Below are 16,047 nucleotides of genomic sequence, written 5' to 3'. Positions count from 1 at the left end.
CCACCTGGTGAGCACAAGACACCAGGGCGCGCCAGGCCCCCAAGCGCGCCTTGGTGAGTTGCGCTCAGCCCAGCCCACCTCTGGTGCCCATCTTCTGGTATATAAGTCATTTTGACCTAGAAAGAATAAGGAGAGGGACTTTCGGGACGAAGCGCCGCCGTCTCGAGGCAGAACTTGGGCAGGAGCACTTTTGCCCTCCGAGGGAACTTCCCTCCTGGAGGGGGAAATCATCATCATCATCATCATCACCAACAACTCTCCCATCTTGGGAAGGGCAATCTCCATCAACATCTTCAACAACACCATCTCCTCTCAAACCCTAGTTCATATCTTGTGTTCAATCTTTGTACCGGAACCTCAGATTGGTACTTGTGGGTGACTAGTAGTGTTGATTACATCTTGTAGTTGATTACTATATGATTTATTTGGTGGAAGATTATATATTCAGATCCATTATGCTATTTAATACCCCTCTGATCATGAACATGTTTATCACTTGTGAGTGGTTACTTTTATTCTTGAGGTCACGGGAGAAATCATGTTGCAAGTAATCGTGTGAATTTAATATGTGTTTGATATTTTGATAATATGTATGTTGTGATTCCCTTAGTGGTGTCATGTGAACGTCGACTATATGACACTTCACCATATTTGGGCCTAAGGGAATGCATTGTGGAGTAGTTATTAAATGATGGGTTGCGAGAGTGACAGAAGCTTAAACCCTAATTTATGCGCTATTCCGTAAGGGATCGATTGGATCCAAAAGTTTAATGCTATGGTTAGAATTTATTCTTAATACTTTTCTCGTAGTTGCAGATACTTGCGAGGGGGTTAATCATAAGTAGTAGGTTTGTTCAAGTAAGAACAACACCTAAGCACCGGTCCACCCACATATCAAATTATCAAAGTAGTGAACACAAATCAAACCAACATGATGAAAGTGACTAGATGAAATTCCTGTGTATATTCTTCAAAATATAATCTTATCAACTCTCAAAATGATATAAGTGAAGCATGAGAGTGTATGTATTTCTTTAAAATATAACCACCGCCGTGCTAAAAAAGATATAAGTGAAGCACTATAGCAACTGCCTAACTCAAAAGATTTAAGTGAAGCACATACTCTCTAACAAATCATGATAAGCGTGTGGCTCTCTCAAATATGTGTGTTCAATAGAGATGATTGTGATAAACTAAAAAGCAAACAAAGCAAAGACTCACATAATACACGATGCTCCAAGCAAAACTCATGATATGTGACCAATAAAAATATAGCTCTAAGTAAAATTACCGATAGTTGGTTGAAGAAAGAGGAGATGTGTTTCAGGGCATCAAGCTTAGTCGCTTGAGAGTCCTAGAATACTACCTTGGGGTGTCTCAAGCATCCCCAAGCTTAGACTCTTACCACTTGTTATTCCTAGAGGGCCCGAACCTGAGGAGCCCCTTTGTGTGAACTCTCTTCTGGCACTTTTGGCTACGTTCGCCATCCTACCGAGGGCACTCTCAGTAGGCAGGTACTCCAACATTCTTTATATGAGTAATTATTTTCTCCGATCCTAAATAAGGGGTGTGCATGGTGCTTCACCCTACCAAGACAAACCAAAAATCACCAATCATGCTAATGTCTACTCACTCATCTTATCTCCGGTTACAATAGGCCTTGGTTTAGGAGAAAAGTGAGAGAAAGTTATATGCCCTCTTTTGGGAGATAGAGGTTGTTTAGTTTTGGTTATAGCAAAACTGCTGTCAACTAAGGCCCTGTTTGATAGCAGAGTATTTTTTAAGTTTTTTGATAATACTATGGTTTTTGAGATTATCATAATTTTATTTACAATGAGCTGTTTTACTGCCTCTAAAAACTGTGGTTTAATTACTACAAACCAAACTATAGTTTTTTCTCTGCACAGAAAAAAGAACCTCGGACCTCTTTTTAAAAAAACTGAGCAACCGAAGAGACGGGACCGGCGTCATTATCTTCTTTCCCGTTGTGCTCAACAACTCGGTTCTTGCTATCTTCAAAGGACGGATCCTTATTTCCTCCTACTCCTACTAGTTCTCATTATCCATGAGCTAATTACTCCGCCGTGGTTGCTGCTGCTAATCACCATTAGTCTAACCAATCCATATATTCTAGTACTCCACCACGGTGGTACTTCCATCCACTATTTTTCGTCTACTGCTGTTCGTTCTTGTTGCCGAACTCATTGCTATCTGCATGTGCCTCCGGTGAAGGAGACTTCATTGTGTTTTGTGGTGTAGCCAAACAGGCCCTCTGTATAGTGAGTACTCTGAAAAAACGTTGTTATATTAAAATCATGGTATTTTGTACCTACAGGTTAAATCTCTACTTATATAATAATAAATGGACTATTGCTTTTGACGGTACGTCACAAAAGTTGCCCTCAAAGTAGTCATAAATTACTCACTATGCCATCTATAAGTGAAGAAAAACGATTCGTTTTTATTTCAAAGTCGCACCCCGGATTCATTGTTCTCATATACTAATACACTTACATAACATGAGCACCTGAGCAGCGCAATGCCTAGGACCTCCGCCCTCGAGGGCGACCAAAGGTTCCATACCTGGTTTTTACCCCCTTTTTTATCTCCTTTTTTCTCTTCATCTCCTACACGCGGTTATGGGTCGGCCCATTTGCAGGCCGTAGCACCCCCTGTTTCTATTTATTTATTTATTTGCTTTTTACTTTCTCATTTCTGTTTTAGTTCTTCCTACTTTAAATTAATTTGGGATCTCGAACCAAATTTCAAAGTGAGTTTTAAAAAATATTGAGAAATCATAAACTGTTTGCGAATTCAAAAAACATTTGGAAAATTATAAAATGATCATTATTTCAAAAAAATGTTCGCACATTATAATTTTTTTCACAATTTCAAATAAATGTTCATGAAATAGAGAATGTTCATGATTTTTAAAAAAGATACAGTATTCAAAACACTTTTGGGAATATTAAAAAAATGTCCAGGAAATTTTAGAATATGTTCACAAAAATTAAAACAGATCCATAAATAATGAACAAAACGGACCGTCGCTTACGTAGATGTTTCATTAGGGGATCTGAAGAGGTCGTCTTATGATTTTATTTAGTCCCTCGAATCGGGTAAAAAAGGTTTCCGTGTCTTGTACAACTTTGAGCCCACAAAAAATTGACACAACTTCCTATGGGTTAATTTTTGTAAGCTATATAAAATGACTAAATTTCTATTTTGCCTGCATACATAGCTACGTTTATTCTGGTACCACAATACTGATTATAATAAACATGGCTACGCTAGGTCAAGGCGAGACACATCATTCATCAGTCTAGTTCAGACAGGGTCCATCAATGCAGTTTGCTCAGCCAAAAAAATATTTCGTTATGTCGCGTTAGGAAATCAAGTCGTGATAAGACCATCGCATTTTTAGTTTCTGAAGTGACTTTTTAAAAGTCTCGTATCTCGTCATGACATGACTTAAACATAGTTTGTGAAATGACATTTTAAAAGTCCTTATCTCATTCTGGCATTTGATCCAGACTTTTTTTCTGCATCATCTAATAATTTTCTCCCGTTGCAACACACGGGCATATTTGCTAGTTACTCTAGTTTTTGATACTTTGTTTCTTTATAGTACTTTGCTAAGCACAAATCGGCTAAAAAACTGAAGCAGAAAGTTTAGTTTTGGCTAGTTCTACATGATAAAACCAATACGAGTAGTCCTCTGCAAAGGGAAAAAAACATGCACCTTCTGCATCTCCTTTGGGACAACCCCATTCTCCATCTCTCGGACTGCCCTTCTGCAGAACAATGTGGAATATTTTCTGACCCTTAATAAACAGAGGCATCTCTCATATTGATGAAATTTACAATCTCAACTTCCTCAAGCCCCCTTTTCCAATGGAAATCATCATTCTTGCAATCTGGAGGATCTGGAAAACTAGAAACGGTCTCATTTTTCAGAATGAAAAACCTTCTTTGGATGGTGTTGGAAGCACAGGGTAGAAGTAGATATTACCATGGTCCTCTGCGCAAATTACCTCTTTCCGAATGGCTTCAGCACTCCATAATGCTCCCTTTTTACCACAAGTATTTCCTTGTAGCTTCTTAGCTTTTTCCAGATGTGCATGAAACTTTTTTTTTACTTGATACAAAATTGCAGTAGCAAACTCTTTACTGTTTTGGGGTAAACAAAATTAGCAGAACCTTGCCACACCTTGTCTACTAAGTTGTCAAAAGCCACAAATAGCTCGGTGAAATTGGTGGCTGTAACCGTGGCAAGATTTGAGTCTACGGCATGTGAAGCGACCTAAGAAAGTGTGGCATGCCATAATTGTGGCAATGACACAAACAATAGCCATAGACAGTAGTCACACTTGTATGGCAAAGTTTAACCCTGAAAATGTGTTTAATGGCATGGTAGAGTAAGAGGCTGTGAAGTGCAGGAAGGTATGGCTGAAAAGACAGTAACAAGATGAGAGTACTCAAAACTTGTAGCGTCAACGTCAAATCATGTTTCCAGATCATTAGGGCATAAAAGATCTTCAATCAAGATGATATCTTGATTATGAGTCACGATAATAAAATGAAGATGGAAAATGACATCTAAAATTCATGGGAAATTTGGAGGTTTGCCACATGGAGTGATAGATATCTAAACTAGCCAAAAATTATCTAGTGCTGAACTCTAGGGTGCAGTCGCCATCAGATTTGTGTACAGCTGCGACTAATAGGATGCAAAAAATATAGAAAGAAGAAGGTTGGCCAAAGTATCCTTCTAATCTCGAGCTCAAATGCTCCTGCCATGAAAAATATAAAATAAAATAAATGCAAAAAAATCTGATTTTCTTTTATGGCAAACTTTAAATGTTCGAAGTGCATGCAAATTCTCATCATGAAATCACATTGAAGCAAGTCGTGTTAAAAAAAAAATCAGCGCTCAAAATGCGTTTGAAAGTAACATTTTCATAGTATCGATTTTGTTTTCTACCACGCCTTGCACCGATGTGATTTTGTGATGAATTTTCGCATGCACTCCAAACATTCTTTAAAGTTTGCCACAAAAAATATTCAGAATTTTTTTCTATTTTTTCAAATTTACTGTTCACACGGGAGCATTTGAGCTCAAGCTTAAAAACTCCACATCTGTACATGTACCGATGTATATTACTAGCCTGCTATACAAAACTGAACATTCATAGTTCACATTTCGGCCTTATCAGGAAAGCTTAGCTGCATCAACGCTGCTCAATTCTGCAGCTTCATAGTTAAGTAGCTTGTGCAGCGGGAGGAAATATGGTGCTATTGATGCCAACACAATGCAAATTAATGCTGCAGTTCCCACCCACCAGGCAAAATGTGGGATCCCGAGCAAAAGTTCGTCGCAAACTGCACAACAATGGAAATCACACACATTGTATTAGACATGCTGTTTAGGTGCTTGCATCAAACTATCAATCTAATCTATACAAGGGCCAGGCAATGATGGCCAAGAGCAAAGAAATGCATAACCAGATCTAAATAATTTGACAAATTCAAAGAGAATGACTGGAACTATTTTCAGTGAAGCTCATGCTATGCAATTTTCTAAATTCCTTTTGTGAGATGAGGACGGTGAATGATTTATAATAGAAACCACTGAATATGCGCAAGCCACAGTTTACCAGACAGGTTTGGGCTTACGTATCGATGTCATCAGATGGTCTCAGAGTAAATAAGCTGCACATTTCTGCTTTGTGAATACAGAAACTTACTACTTATAGTTATTGTTGCTTATGTGTACAGTATCACTGCACCTACTCATTTATGCTAATTCACATGTCCTTGGAGTAACCAAGCTTAGCTGTATAAAAAAATTAATCACCAGGACAAAAACGAGGAATCGTGAACCTAAATCGAAGATTCCAAGGTCTGTGTATAGAACCAATGTTCAAGAGCCAATTTTAGATATTTCCAACTGAGAATTGCTTCTGTCGGAATTCATAATGTATAAACCCAAGATCTCTACCAGGGCCAACTTCTCAAGACCACTCTCGAATTTTTATCCATTAAAGCCAGTGACCTATGAATGTCTATATCATTTGGTTACTTTTGGTGGCTTGACTGAGATCCAGTGACTTCACCACGTTGCAACTTTAGGCTCTTCATTTCCATCCAAAACAGACCCAACGGTCCATATCACACAAAGGCAAAAGCCCTCAGCACTTAGCAGTTTTGGACGAGGGCGGACTGAAGAAAACACTTCGCCGGAATCTGCTTCGCTCTCCCGCGCCGCGCCGGCGTGTCGTACAGGGAGACGGCGCTGCTCCGCCGCATCGGAGAGGAAGGGGAACCGCACCACACTGCAGCATCACGGAGAGAGAGCAAGGGATCCGCGCCGGCCACCGCATCGGAGAGGAACAGGAGCCGCGCGGCCGCGCCGGCCGCCGCATCAAAGAGGAAAAGGAGCCACGCGGCCGCACCGTCGCTGGAGGAGAGGGAGGGGCGGGCTGCCGCCGGAGGAGTACGAGGGCCACGCGTGCCGCCGCCGCCGCTGCCGTCGGGCGGGACCTCTGCCATTCCGCATCCAGTTGAGGTCGCACCGTCGCTGGAGGAGAGCAGGGGCGGCCGCCACCGGAGGAGAGGAGTAGGGACACGCCACCACTACAAGATCGTTCCGCCAAGGGGAAGTCCATCGCTGCCGCCATTGAAGGAGAAGTCCATCAGCGTCACGCCCGCGAGGTAATTTTACATGTCCCTGCTGGCCAGTTCAGTACATGTATGTAGCTCATGAGGTTTGGCATGGCCAATTGGCCGGGCGTACAAGTTCAGTACATGTACAGGTCCATATACTAGTACCAATCAGGTTCAGTACATAAGCAAACTGATTACCGATCAGGCTCATGTACAGATTCAGTACATGTAGTCATATCTAAGTAAAACTGATTACTGTTAGTCATATTTTAATTAACTTTACTAAACTGAAACTGATTTATTTTAGTGATATGTAAGTAAAACTACATCTCCAGCATACTAACTGAACTCTAGCATACTAATATTGTCACTAACTGAACTTTTTTCAGGTGTGAGTAACTGAAATCAGCATGAGTGCTCTGCTCTGAAAATCGAGAATTCTGTTATGCCTCACAATTTTCAGTGTTGTGGGATGACAGAAATTGGTAAGGGAATACCTCAAGTTGGTATGAGGTTCAGAAGTGTAGATGAGGCTTGGGCATTTTGGGATGCATATGGGGGTCACACCGGCTTTGATGTGAGAGACATACACAAATAAAAGTAGACTTGATGGTAAGGTTGGTTCATGCAGATTTGTTTGTTCCAACGAGGGTCGTCAAAGAAAAGGGTAAACTGATCGTGCACCAAAGCGTTTTAGAGCTGAAACAAGAACTGACTGCCAAGCTCATATGTGTTTTCAATTGGATCGAGAGGCCGGAAATTATGAAGTAACCGAGGTTGTGCTTGAACACAACCACTTGCTGCAATTGCCACAAACTCGCCACTTGATGATATCCCAAAGAAAGATTTCAGAAAGACAAGCTTTTGAAATTGAAACCGCTGATGATTCCGGCATTATGCCACAAGCTGCACATGAGTTTGCTTCTCGTCAAGTTGGTGGACCGATTAACCTTGGATATACTTGCCGTGACCAAAAAAATCATTTGCGAACCAAGCGGCATTGAAGAACCATTTGAAATCTGATTTCCATATTGTTCGATTCTTGATGCATTTTGAGAGAACAGTTGAAGTAAAAAGAAGAAAGGAATTGGAATCGGAATATGAGGCAAGAAAAAAGTTGCCAAGAATAAAAATGAGCACACGGATGTTGGTGCAAGCAAGCAAAGTGTACACTCCGACTATTCTTGAAGCTTTCCAAAGTGAATATGAAAGATCCATGGCTGCTTGCACTAGAGTGTTGGATGAAAATAACAAATTCGCTGTTACTATTGAGAGGTTGCATGGTGATTTGACTTATGAGGAGGAGGAGGAGCGCATAGTGGTTGGTGATCCTTTGAACCAAAGAGTTTCATGTAGTTGTCAAATGTTCCATAGAGCGGGAATATTGTGTGGACATAGTTTGAAAGTTCTTGATTTGATGAATGTAAAGACATTGCCACCACACTATGTCCTAAAGAGATGGACTAGAGAAGCACGAAATGGAAGTATACATGATAGGCAAGGAAGGAAAGTGGTAGAAAATCCAAAATTGGAAGCTCAACTTTGGTACAAAGACATGTCTCATAAATTTCATGATATGGCATATAAAATAGCCAACTCTCCCGAATGTCGTTTGCTGCTAGCGAATGCATTGTGTTTGGCCACAACTAGAGGATAAACTCAATGCATCAGCTACGAGTGCTACAAATGCATGTTCCAATGACCAAGAAAATGTTGATCCAAATGTGCAGCAAGCCAATGAGTTGCTTAGTTCAGCACGACTGAAGAAAAAGGAGGTTCCATCTAAAAATTTAAGAAGGAAGCTAACTTGGTTTGAGAAGTTACGCAAGGGGCGAAAGCCAACTAAATCAGCGGCAACAACAAAAAAAGGAGCAAAGGTAAGCTGCAGTATGTATCTATAATGAGTTGTTATTCATTGCTAAACTAACAAAATGATTTCTCATTTACATTGGCAGCAGCAACAACAAAAGAAAAAAGATAGCCAGCAACCTCAAGTGCAAGTGGAGAACGATGGCACAAACAAAGGAGGGAGTCCCATGGGAGAAAGTGAGAAGCGTCAAGAATATGATGCAATCGGCAGCTTTACCGAGCTCTTGACAACTTCACGAGTTGACGATCATATCTTTATGATGATCTGATCTAGTATCTTCAAAGTGGTTAGGTAGTATTTTGGACAGGACTAACTACAATATTTTGGGGTTTAACCATAGTCTCTTTTGGCCTAAGTGTACAAGTGAAATGGCCTGCTTTTGTGTACTTGAATGATTACTCGACATTGGCATTTTTTGCTGTAGCATTTGGATGTTCTATGATGCAGCCTTTCAATGTCAAATGCTACTATATAATCTGTTTCATGAGTATTGTCAGTAAAAATATGTATGTGCATGTATGATCTATTTATTTCAGCTAAGTGGAAGGTACAGCCAAATGATAACCTCGCTTCCTGTATGTTGAAACAGCTATAGACATGCAGTTTATATATTCAGAAATGAAGATTAGATAGTTGGCATGTAATCTGTTTTAACTGAATCCTACCAGCAGTGTTCTGTCGCTGTTGGGCTGCAAAACTGGCCAAGTGAACTTTTTGCCTTTGTGTGATATGGACCATTGGATCTGTTTTGGATGGAGATGAAGAGCCTAAAGTTGCAACATGACTTCACCAAGTGAAGTCACTGGATCTTAGTCCTATGTCTATATCATTTAAATTTTCAGGCTGCAGATCATCTCCTTCACCCATACACATTAGTATTACAGGTTAACTAGTAGTATACATTAGTATGTCAGGCTATCCTTCACAAGAAGTCTCTGCTCGGAGTGATTATAACAAATGATAATTTGGCGAAACACACTTGGAAGGGAGGCAAGCATATTGCTTTTGTAAAAAAGAACTGATGCCACATCTATTCTTCACATGCCCCTTTGCTCAATTAGTGTGGTGAGAGATTTTTGTGGCTTTGAACCTTGTGCCGCATAGAAGTATTTCTAATATGTTCGGGAATTGACTTTTGGGTATTGATAGACCGCTTAAGACGGAAGTTCTTGTGGGAGTGTGTGCTCATTGTTAGTGGATATGGACGAGTTTTGCTAAGCACAGGGTTTATTTCCCCAATATGGATGGCGGCTTAGCAGTAGACTTTTGATGCATGAGTTGTAGCATGGGTGTATTGCTTCAGTCTTTATGATGAGATAATTTTGTATTAAACCCAACAAATAAATAAAGAGACAGTGTGCATTGCTCGATGCCGAGGCCAGGGGTGCAACCTCCTATGCGAAGAAGAAAAGGTACAAAATCGGTAAATTATTTTGTTGTGTGAAAGGTGTTATCCAAATTTCAAGCACTTATTAAGCCTGTTAGGATTGACCTTTTCTTCCTAGTTAAACCGGGTAACAAACATTGAGCAATGAGTAGGGTCAGCCAAGATTTCAAATAAATGATGTTGCTGAAAACTAAGATTCATTCTATGGGATTGCACAAAAGTGACCAAACTACATACCAGACCAATCTAATGGTAAGTTTGCTCAGCATGGTCAGTACAGTTACTAAAATTTCTGTCCTAGTTAGACTAATTGGATATGAATGAATATCAGCGGAAACAGGAAACATATATAAACACTACTATTAGCATACCAATGACTATTCAGTTCTGAATATCACTAGGGAAAATGAACTGTAATGAAACAACACTAGCATACCAATGTTGAACAGGGCAAGCTCTCGCTCTGGCACATTTGGCTTTGCAACCACACCCTCAGGCTCCACCATGACAAGAACATAAACCTAAATTCGGTCACAAACAGACATTGTAAAATCATCATCGCAGCCTAACAACAGATCTGGTTAAAGAGTTGCTGAATACCAACCGGCCTGGTCCTCTCAGCCTTGAAAATTATCTTCTCCGTGTTGAGCAACCTCCTGTTCTTACTCCCCAAATCCTCAACGGCATTAGGACCGTTCACGAGGCGAATCGAGAAGCTGGACGGTATCTATAAACACAAGCAGAGCCTTCAGCAGCAGAAGCTGCAATTGACTGGTGAAAAAGGTTTCTTATCCTCTTCTTTTTCAGTCGATGGGAAGGGCAGGATCGTACGGAGGTCGGATAGGAGATCTTGATTTCGTACCACGCGGGCGGCCGTAGCTCGGCGAGCCTGTAGAGCCTCCGGCCGTAGCGAAGCGGGATGGTCTCGCCCACCAGCTCATCGCCGACGCTAAGGGCCCTGGCCTCCTCCAGGCTGCTGCGGGGGTACAGACGGGGGAGGTGTTGGCGCACAGTACAAGGAAGAGCCGCGGATGGAGGCAACGAAAGAAGCGCACCTGCGCGCGGAGGAGAGCAGGAAGAGGATGGTCAGGAGGAAGCACAGGCAGCGGCATAGCGATGAGAGTGAAGGCGGCGGAGATGGCATTCGCACGGCGGGGCACTCTTCGGCGACGGCGAGATGTCTTCTGTTTGGTTCGTAGGATTATTGAATAAATTCTTCTACTCCGTCTGTGCCATAATAGCATTTTTGACACAGGGAGTACATACGTAGTATGACATCTCTATTCCTAATCTCTATTTTTTTTTGAGGTAAATGTCGCCGCTTTATTACCTTAAAACGAAGTTTGGGATCTCGTCCGTAATTACATCCAAAATACAATCTGGAGGTGTGCCAACCCAAATCCTACAAAGTTCTTCACCTACACCTACTTTTGCTAATTTATGCGCGGCAACATTTGCTGAACGCCTAACCCAAGAAACTCTGAAATCTTCAAACGAACGGAGCATCGTCTTGATCTCCTCAAGCCACGGTCCCATTACTGACAAGTTCTTCTCTGGTTGTTTGAGCACATGTACAAGCGACTGACAGTCCAGTTCAAGATGCACCTTTTGCACATTGATATCCGCTGCTACCCGAAGGGCCCGTTTGCATGCCATGATCTCGGCCACTTCAGGATCGACCACCTGCGGGAACAGGTGACACGCACTCGCCAGGAAGCCACCATTCGCATCTCGCAGCACTACTCCTCCTCCCGCTCTTCCACCGTGTCTTGAGATCGCTCCATCGGAATTCGCTTTGATCCACCCCTCATCTGGCGCAGACCACCGTTGAACGGCCGCTGGTTTGGTGATTCTGGGAGACTTTGCATGAACCTCTCTCCATTCCTTCACGTGAGAGCAAACTCTCTCTATGATTTCATGTGGGGCTTCAATCCTCCTTCCATCTCTTGTCTCATTATGAGCTAGCCACATAGCATATACAGAATGGATCATCATCTCCCTTTCATCCTCGTTGGCCGTGGCGAACCATTCGAGCAGCCAGTTGGCCAACTCACTCTGGGAGGCTGTGAAGATCGGTGGGGCTGCCACCGAGACTCCCATTTCCGAGCGAAGCTGGCTCCAAAACTGAACCGAGTGCTGGCATGACCAAAATCGATGCAAGATCGTTTCCTCTCGCCCGCATACCACACAAAACACCCCTGGTTTGATACGCCTGCGATGGAGTTCCACCCCGACAGCCAAGCCGTTCCTAATGACCCTCCACATGTGAATTTTTGCTTTGTTCGGTGCACCAGTATCCCACAGCCCCAGATAACCTTTGTGTCTGCTTACGGAGCTTGATGATTCCGGCTGTCCGGATCTCACCTTGTTCATAGTCATTCTGAGGTGGTAGGCCGAGCGCACCGAGAACACCCCATTCTTAGTATAGTTCCAAGCTAAAGTGTCTTCTGTTCATGGTCCCGCAACTGCAATTTGTTTTATGTCAGCCGCATCATCAGGGGAGAACATCTCATCAACCCGAGCCGAACTCCACGAGGTGCCATCCGGTGACAGCAGATCCGCCACCCTTGTCACTCCCTGGACATATACGGCTCCCAATGGATTCATACTCCCGCTCCTAGGGATCCAATTGTCATGATGAACATTAATCTTGGACCCATCTCCGACTCTCCAAATCAGCCCCTCCCGCAGCAGGTCACGCCCATGTAGTATACTTCTAAAAGTGAATGATCCCCGATTGACTGTCCGTGTGTTGTCACGGGCCAACAATTATTTTTTCTCTCTATTCTAACAAACATCATGCTCCTTTTCATTGAACTTGGCTTCATTGAACTTGACGTCCATCACATTCTCTTTTCATACATCATTTAGCATCTCAATCATTGCCCCTTACTTCCCATACATCATTTATCCTCTTAATTGTTCTTCTTGACTCTACATGTAACTTCTATGTCATCATCTTGTTGTCTCACTCTTACTATGTACACCGTCTAAAGTAAAACACCATAAAAGATATTAGATATAAGGCACCCCACTGTACTAAAAATAGTAAGAAAAAGGGGCATATGGACATGAAATGACGTGCGCGCCATTCCAATGTCGGCGCCAGTGAAATGCAGCATCCGCTTTGGGCCTGCGTCATTGCGAAGCGTCCGCTCTACAGTGGCATGAATGCAGGACATTTGGCGTCCGTCGGGAACGCACACGGGCAAGTGAAGAGGGTTTGGGTGAGTCAGGGTAGTCAAGAGCAGGGCATGGTAGCGGTCCATACGCTCGCAAAGGCCCCCCTCCCACTTTGTCTCCGTTTGTGGGGAAAAGCGTGTCTAGACTGGCCTGCGGACCGATACAGGACCGCGTCCGATGTAAGAACACATCCGGAGGGTTGCTGGCGGTTTGAAGGTCGGTGTTAGAGATACCCTAAGGCTTTTGTTGCATCATTGTCATCACATCTTCTCCTCCACAAGCCCTTCCACTTCGATTCTACAGAATATAACTAAATGAAAACCTCTTTGGTCATTGTGTCACTAGTATGTTACCTCGTCACCCTGCTCCAAATCTACTTTGATCCTACTGAAAACAGCTAAATAAGAACCAAGAAAGAAAGATGTATACAAAAAACATGTCAATTATTATTCAGTAACTAACCAATGGCTTCGAAATCTGTTGAGAAATAGCTGAAACCAATCTGTTTTAACCATTGTGAAAGGGATTTGATGAACTTTAAAGAAAATTTCACGAGCATCCTCAATTTGTTCAACCAATTTATGCTTACTCAATAGCTCCAGAACTTGTGGAATATAAGAAATATTATAAAAGATATACCCTGAAAGGTGAATAATCAACTATGTTTCTTACTGTTTCAAAGCATAGACAACATGATATAAGTATTCAATGGCAACTGACTGAACCGTAGTAGAAGAAGCAGAGTTATCCCATCCACTGCTAGCCTAGCATCAGAAACTGGGTCTGAGTCAGCGCCTCCACGGTAGGAACCAACCACACTTGCCTCCCTAGCCAATCTTGGTGGACTGGGAGAGGGGGGATCCATTGCCTGCTGCTAACCGCCGTGAAGCAAGCCTCGGCCATAGCCCTGTGACCTTGGCCCAGAAAAGCAATCACGACGCCATGTCTGTGACCATCATCGTCGATGCACTCGATGGTGTGGCAACGTAACGACCACCTCCACCTCGCCTAGTGCCCACAAGGAGAAATCTTGCTGCACGCGGGCATCACCCTGACCGAGCCCAACCACACCTGTCCGAAGTAGGAACCACCGTCCTGCCTCGAGCCTAGATCTGGTCCGCCTGAGCACGAGCCCTAGATCCAAGACCAGGCCGTCAGATCCTTGATGTTGATGTCTCTACAGGATTGCACCGCCTTCACCACGCCCATCGCCTCGACCTGCAAGGGTCTCCGCCACCACCCCGTGTTGCCCGCTCTACACTAGCCGCCAAAGGAGACGACTTGAACAAAGCCAACACGCCACCGCCAGGCCGGATGCACATCCCACCACGCCCAAGCCCTCCACCAGCTGGATCCCATTTGGAACAGACTAGGCAAGCCGGAGCCACTCCTGCCACGCCCAAGCCGTCGTGGCAGATCACTCCCCACCAGAGACCTAGAGGTCCTCTGTCCACGCCCCACGCCACAAGCTAAATCCTAGCTACAAACCTGTCGAATCTGGCCAGGACTTGGCCCACACGCAGCCGCCCGATGCCAACACAACCGCATCCACTGCACTTCGAACGGGCCCAACATATTTATAAGGCAAGAAAAGTAAGTACTATTAGAATTGGAAAAGGAATACTAGATAATAGGTGCAAGTTGCTTCATCTTCTATTTATTCTTCAATACCAAACGAGGTTTTATTTATTGGATTTCCAGTAAAGCTGCATTAACATATGAAAATACAGATGAAACAATATAAAAGGAATGTAGCATAGCTTATTATTGGTGGCCTTAAAGAAAGAGTAAGTATATGACAACAATATCTATGCATTTACGAATTGAATATGCAGATTGAATTAGATAGCTACAAGTAACAAACTAAAAGATAACTCACGAAGTTTCAATAAAATTGGCAAATTATCTTATAGTATTACTCCTATTAGAATCTTCATGCATAGGTTGCTAGATAGGTTGTGAAAATAATCATTTTTTCATTGACTCATAACACATAACCATACCACGTTCACATGTTTATGCACATGAAGAAAACCAGATACAACTGTGTAAGTTAAGAGGATGCGGGACCGTATCCTTCAACGTATTATTGGATAAGCCCCTATAGAAAAAATAGAAATATTTCATAAATGAGAATCAATCTATCGATTATTTTTCATGGGCCTGCATATTGCAGATGCTTAGGGCCTATAAGCTACGCTGAACGAAAGCCGACAGGTAAACAGGAGGAAGCTTCGACCTTCCAGTCGGCGTCCAGCGCACATCACTGGCCCCGAACGGACCAAGTAATGAGATTGGTTGTGTCTAATGAGGAGCCGACATGTAGGTGTTTATTGATTTTTATTTTAGTAGCTTTTGCTTACTCTATATGTTGGTTGCTTTTGGGCAGATTGTAAATTGAACATGAATCATGTATCCTCCTTTGCTCTGAGCCTACCTGCTGCTGCTATAGCTGCCTATACCCAATATTTTTGTTCTTTTCTGCTCTAATTCCTTGATCTGCTCCTTTCTACTTACTGCTACAAAGGCCAGGTCTCTAACATAATTTTAACATGGAAAGTGAATGTGCACCTAGTAAATATCAGTGAGTGTGCCAGTATATGTGCATCCAATTCAATTCGTAATTTTTTTGCTGACGAAACTAATCTCCAAAACAGTGTGGACTAAATTATTTTAAATTGCAATGATGTGGAAAACTAAAAAGCCAATTTATTATATCACCAATAACATCAAAAGAGAAGTATTTGAACTGGCCACGAGACTGAATATAAATTTGAAATTTGTATATGTTATGAAAATTTATATTCTTACATCTACATTTTACCTGATCCCTTTTACTCAAAGGTAAAACACGCTACAGAATTTAGCATGTACATGTGCGCATGCAGTTAGGGGCTAGGGGCAAGATACCAAATTATTCAGTCCAGCTTTAGTATATATT

General features: G+C 42.5%; 1 protein-coding gene across 2 annotated transcripts; it reads right to left on the bottom strand.

Annotated features, from left to right (window-relative positions):
• Positions 1–4,575: 4,575 nt before the first annotated feature.
• On the bottom strand, positions 4,576–11,136 carry LOC119317108. Of its 2 annotated transcripts, none has more exons than XM_037591506.1 (5): positions 10,979–11,136; positions 10,755–10,899; positions 10,528–10,650; positions 10,360–10,444; positions 4,576–5,382 (listed from the first exon to the last, which is right to left on the bottom strand). In XM_037591506.1, the coding sequence occupies exons 1-5, from the start codon at positions 11,065–11,067 to the stop codon at positions 5,213–5,215; spliced, it is 612 nt and encodes a 203-aa protein (XP_037447403.1). In that variant the 5' UTR covers positions 11,068–11,136; the 3' UTR covers positions 4,576–5,212. The 2 variants fall into 2 exon arrangements, with proteins under 2 accessions (XP_037447403.1, XP_037447404.1); XM_037591507.1 differs by having other exon boundaries at positions 10,755–10,896.
• Between the last annotated feature and the right edge of the window lie 4,911 nt (positions 11,137–16,047).

The sequence above is a fragment of the Triticum dicoccoides genome, chromosome 6A (genome assembly GCF_002162155.2).
Source record: "Triticum dicoccoides isolate Atlit2015 ecotype Zavitan chromosome 6A, WEW_v2.0, whole genome shotgun sequence".
Lineage (NCBI taxonomy): Eukaryota > Viridiplantae > Streptophyta > Magnoliopsida > Poales > Poaceae > Triticum > Triticum dicoccoides.
The sequence above is the reverse complement of the archived record's forward strand: the minus strand, read 5'-3'. Positions and strand labels throughout refer to the sequence as shown.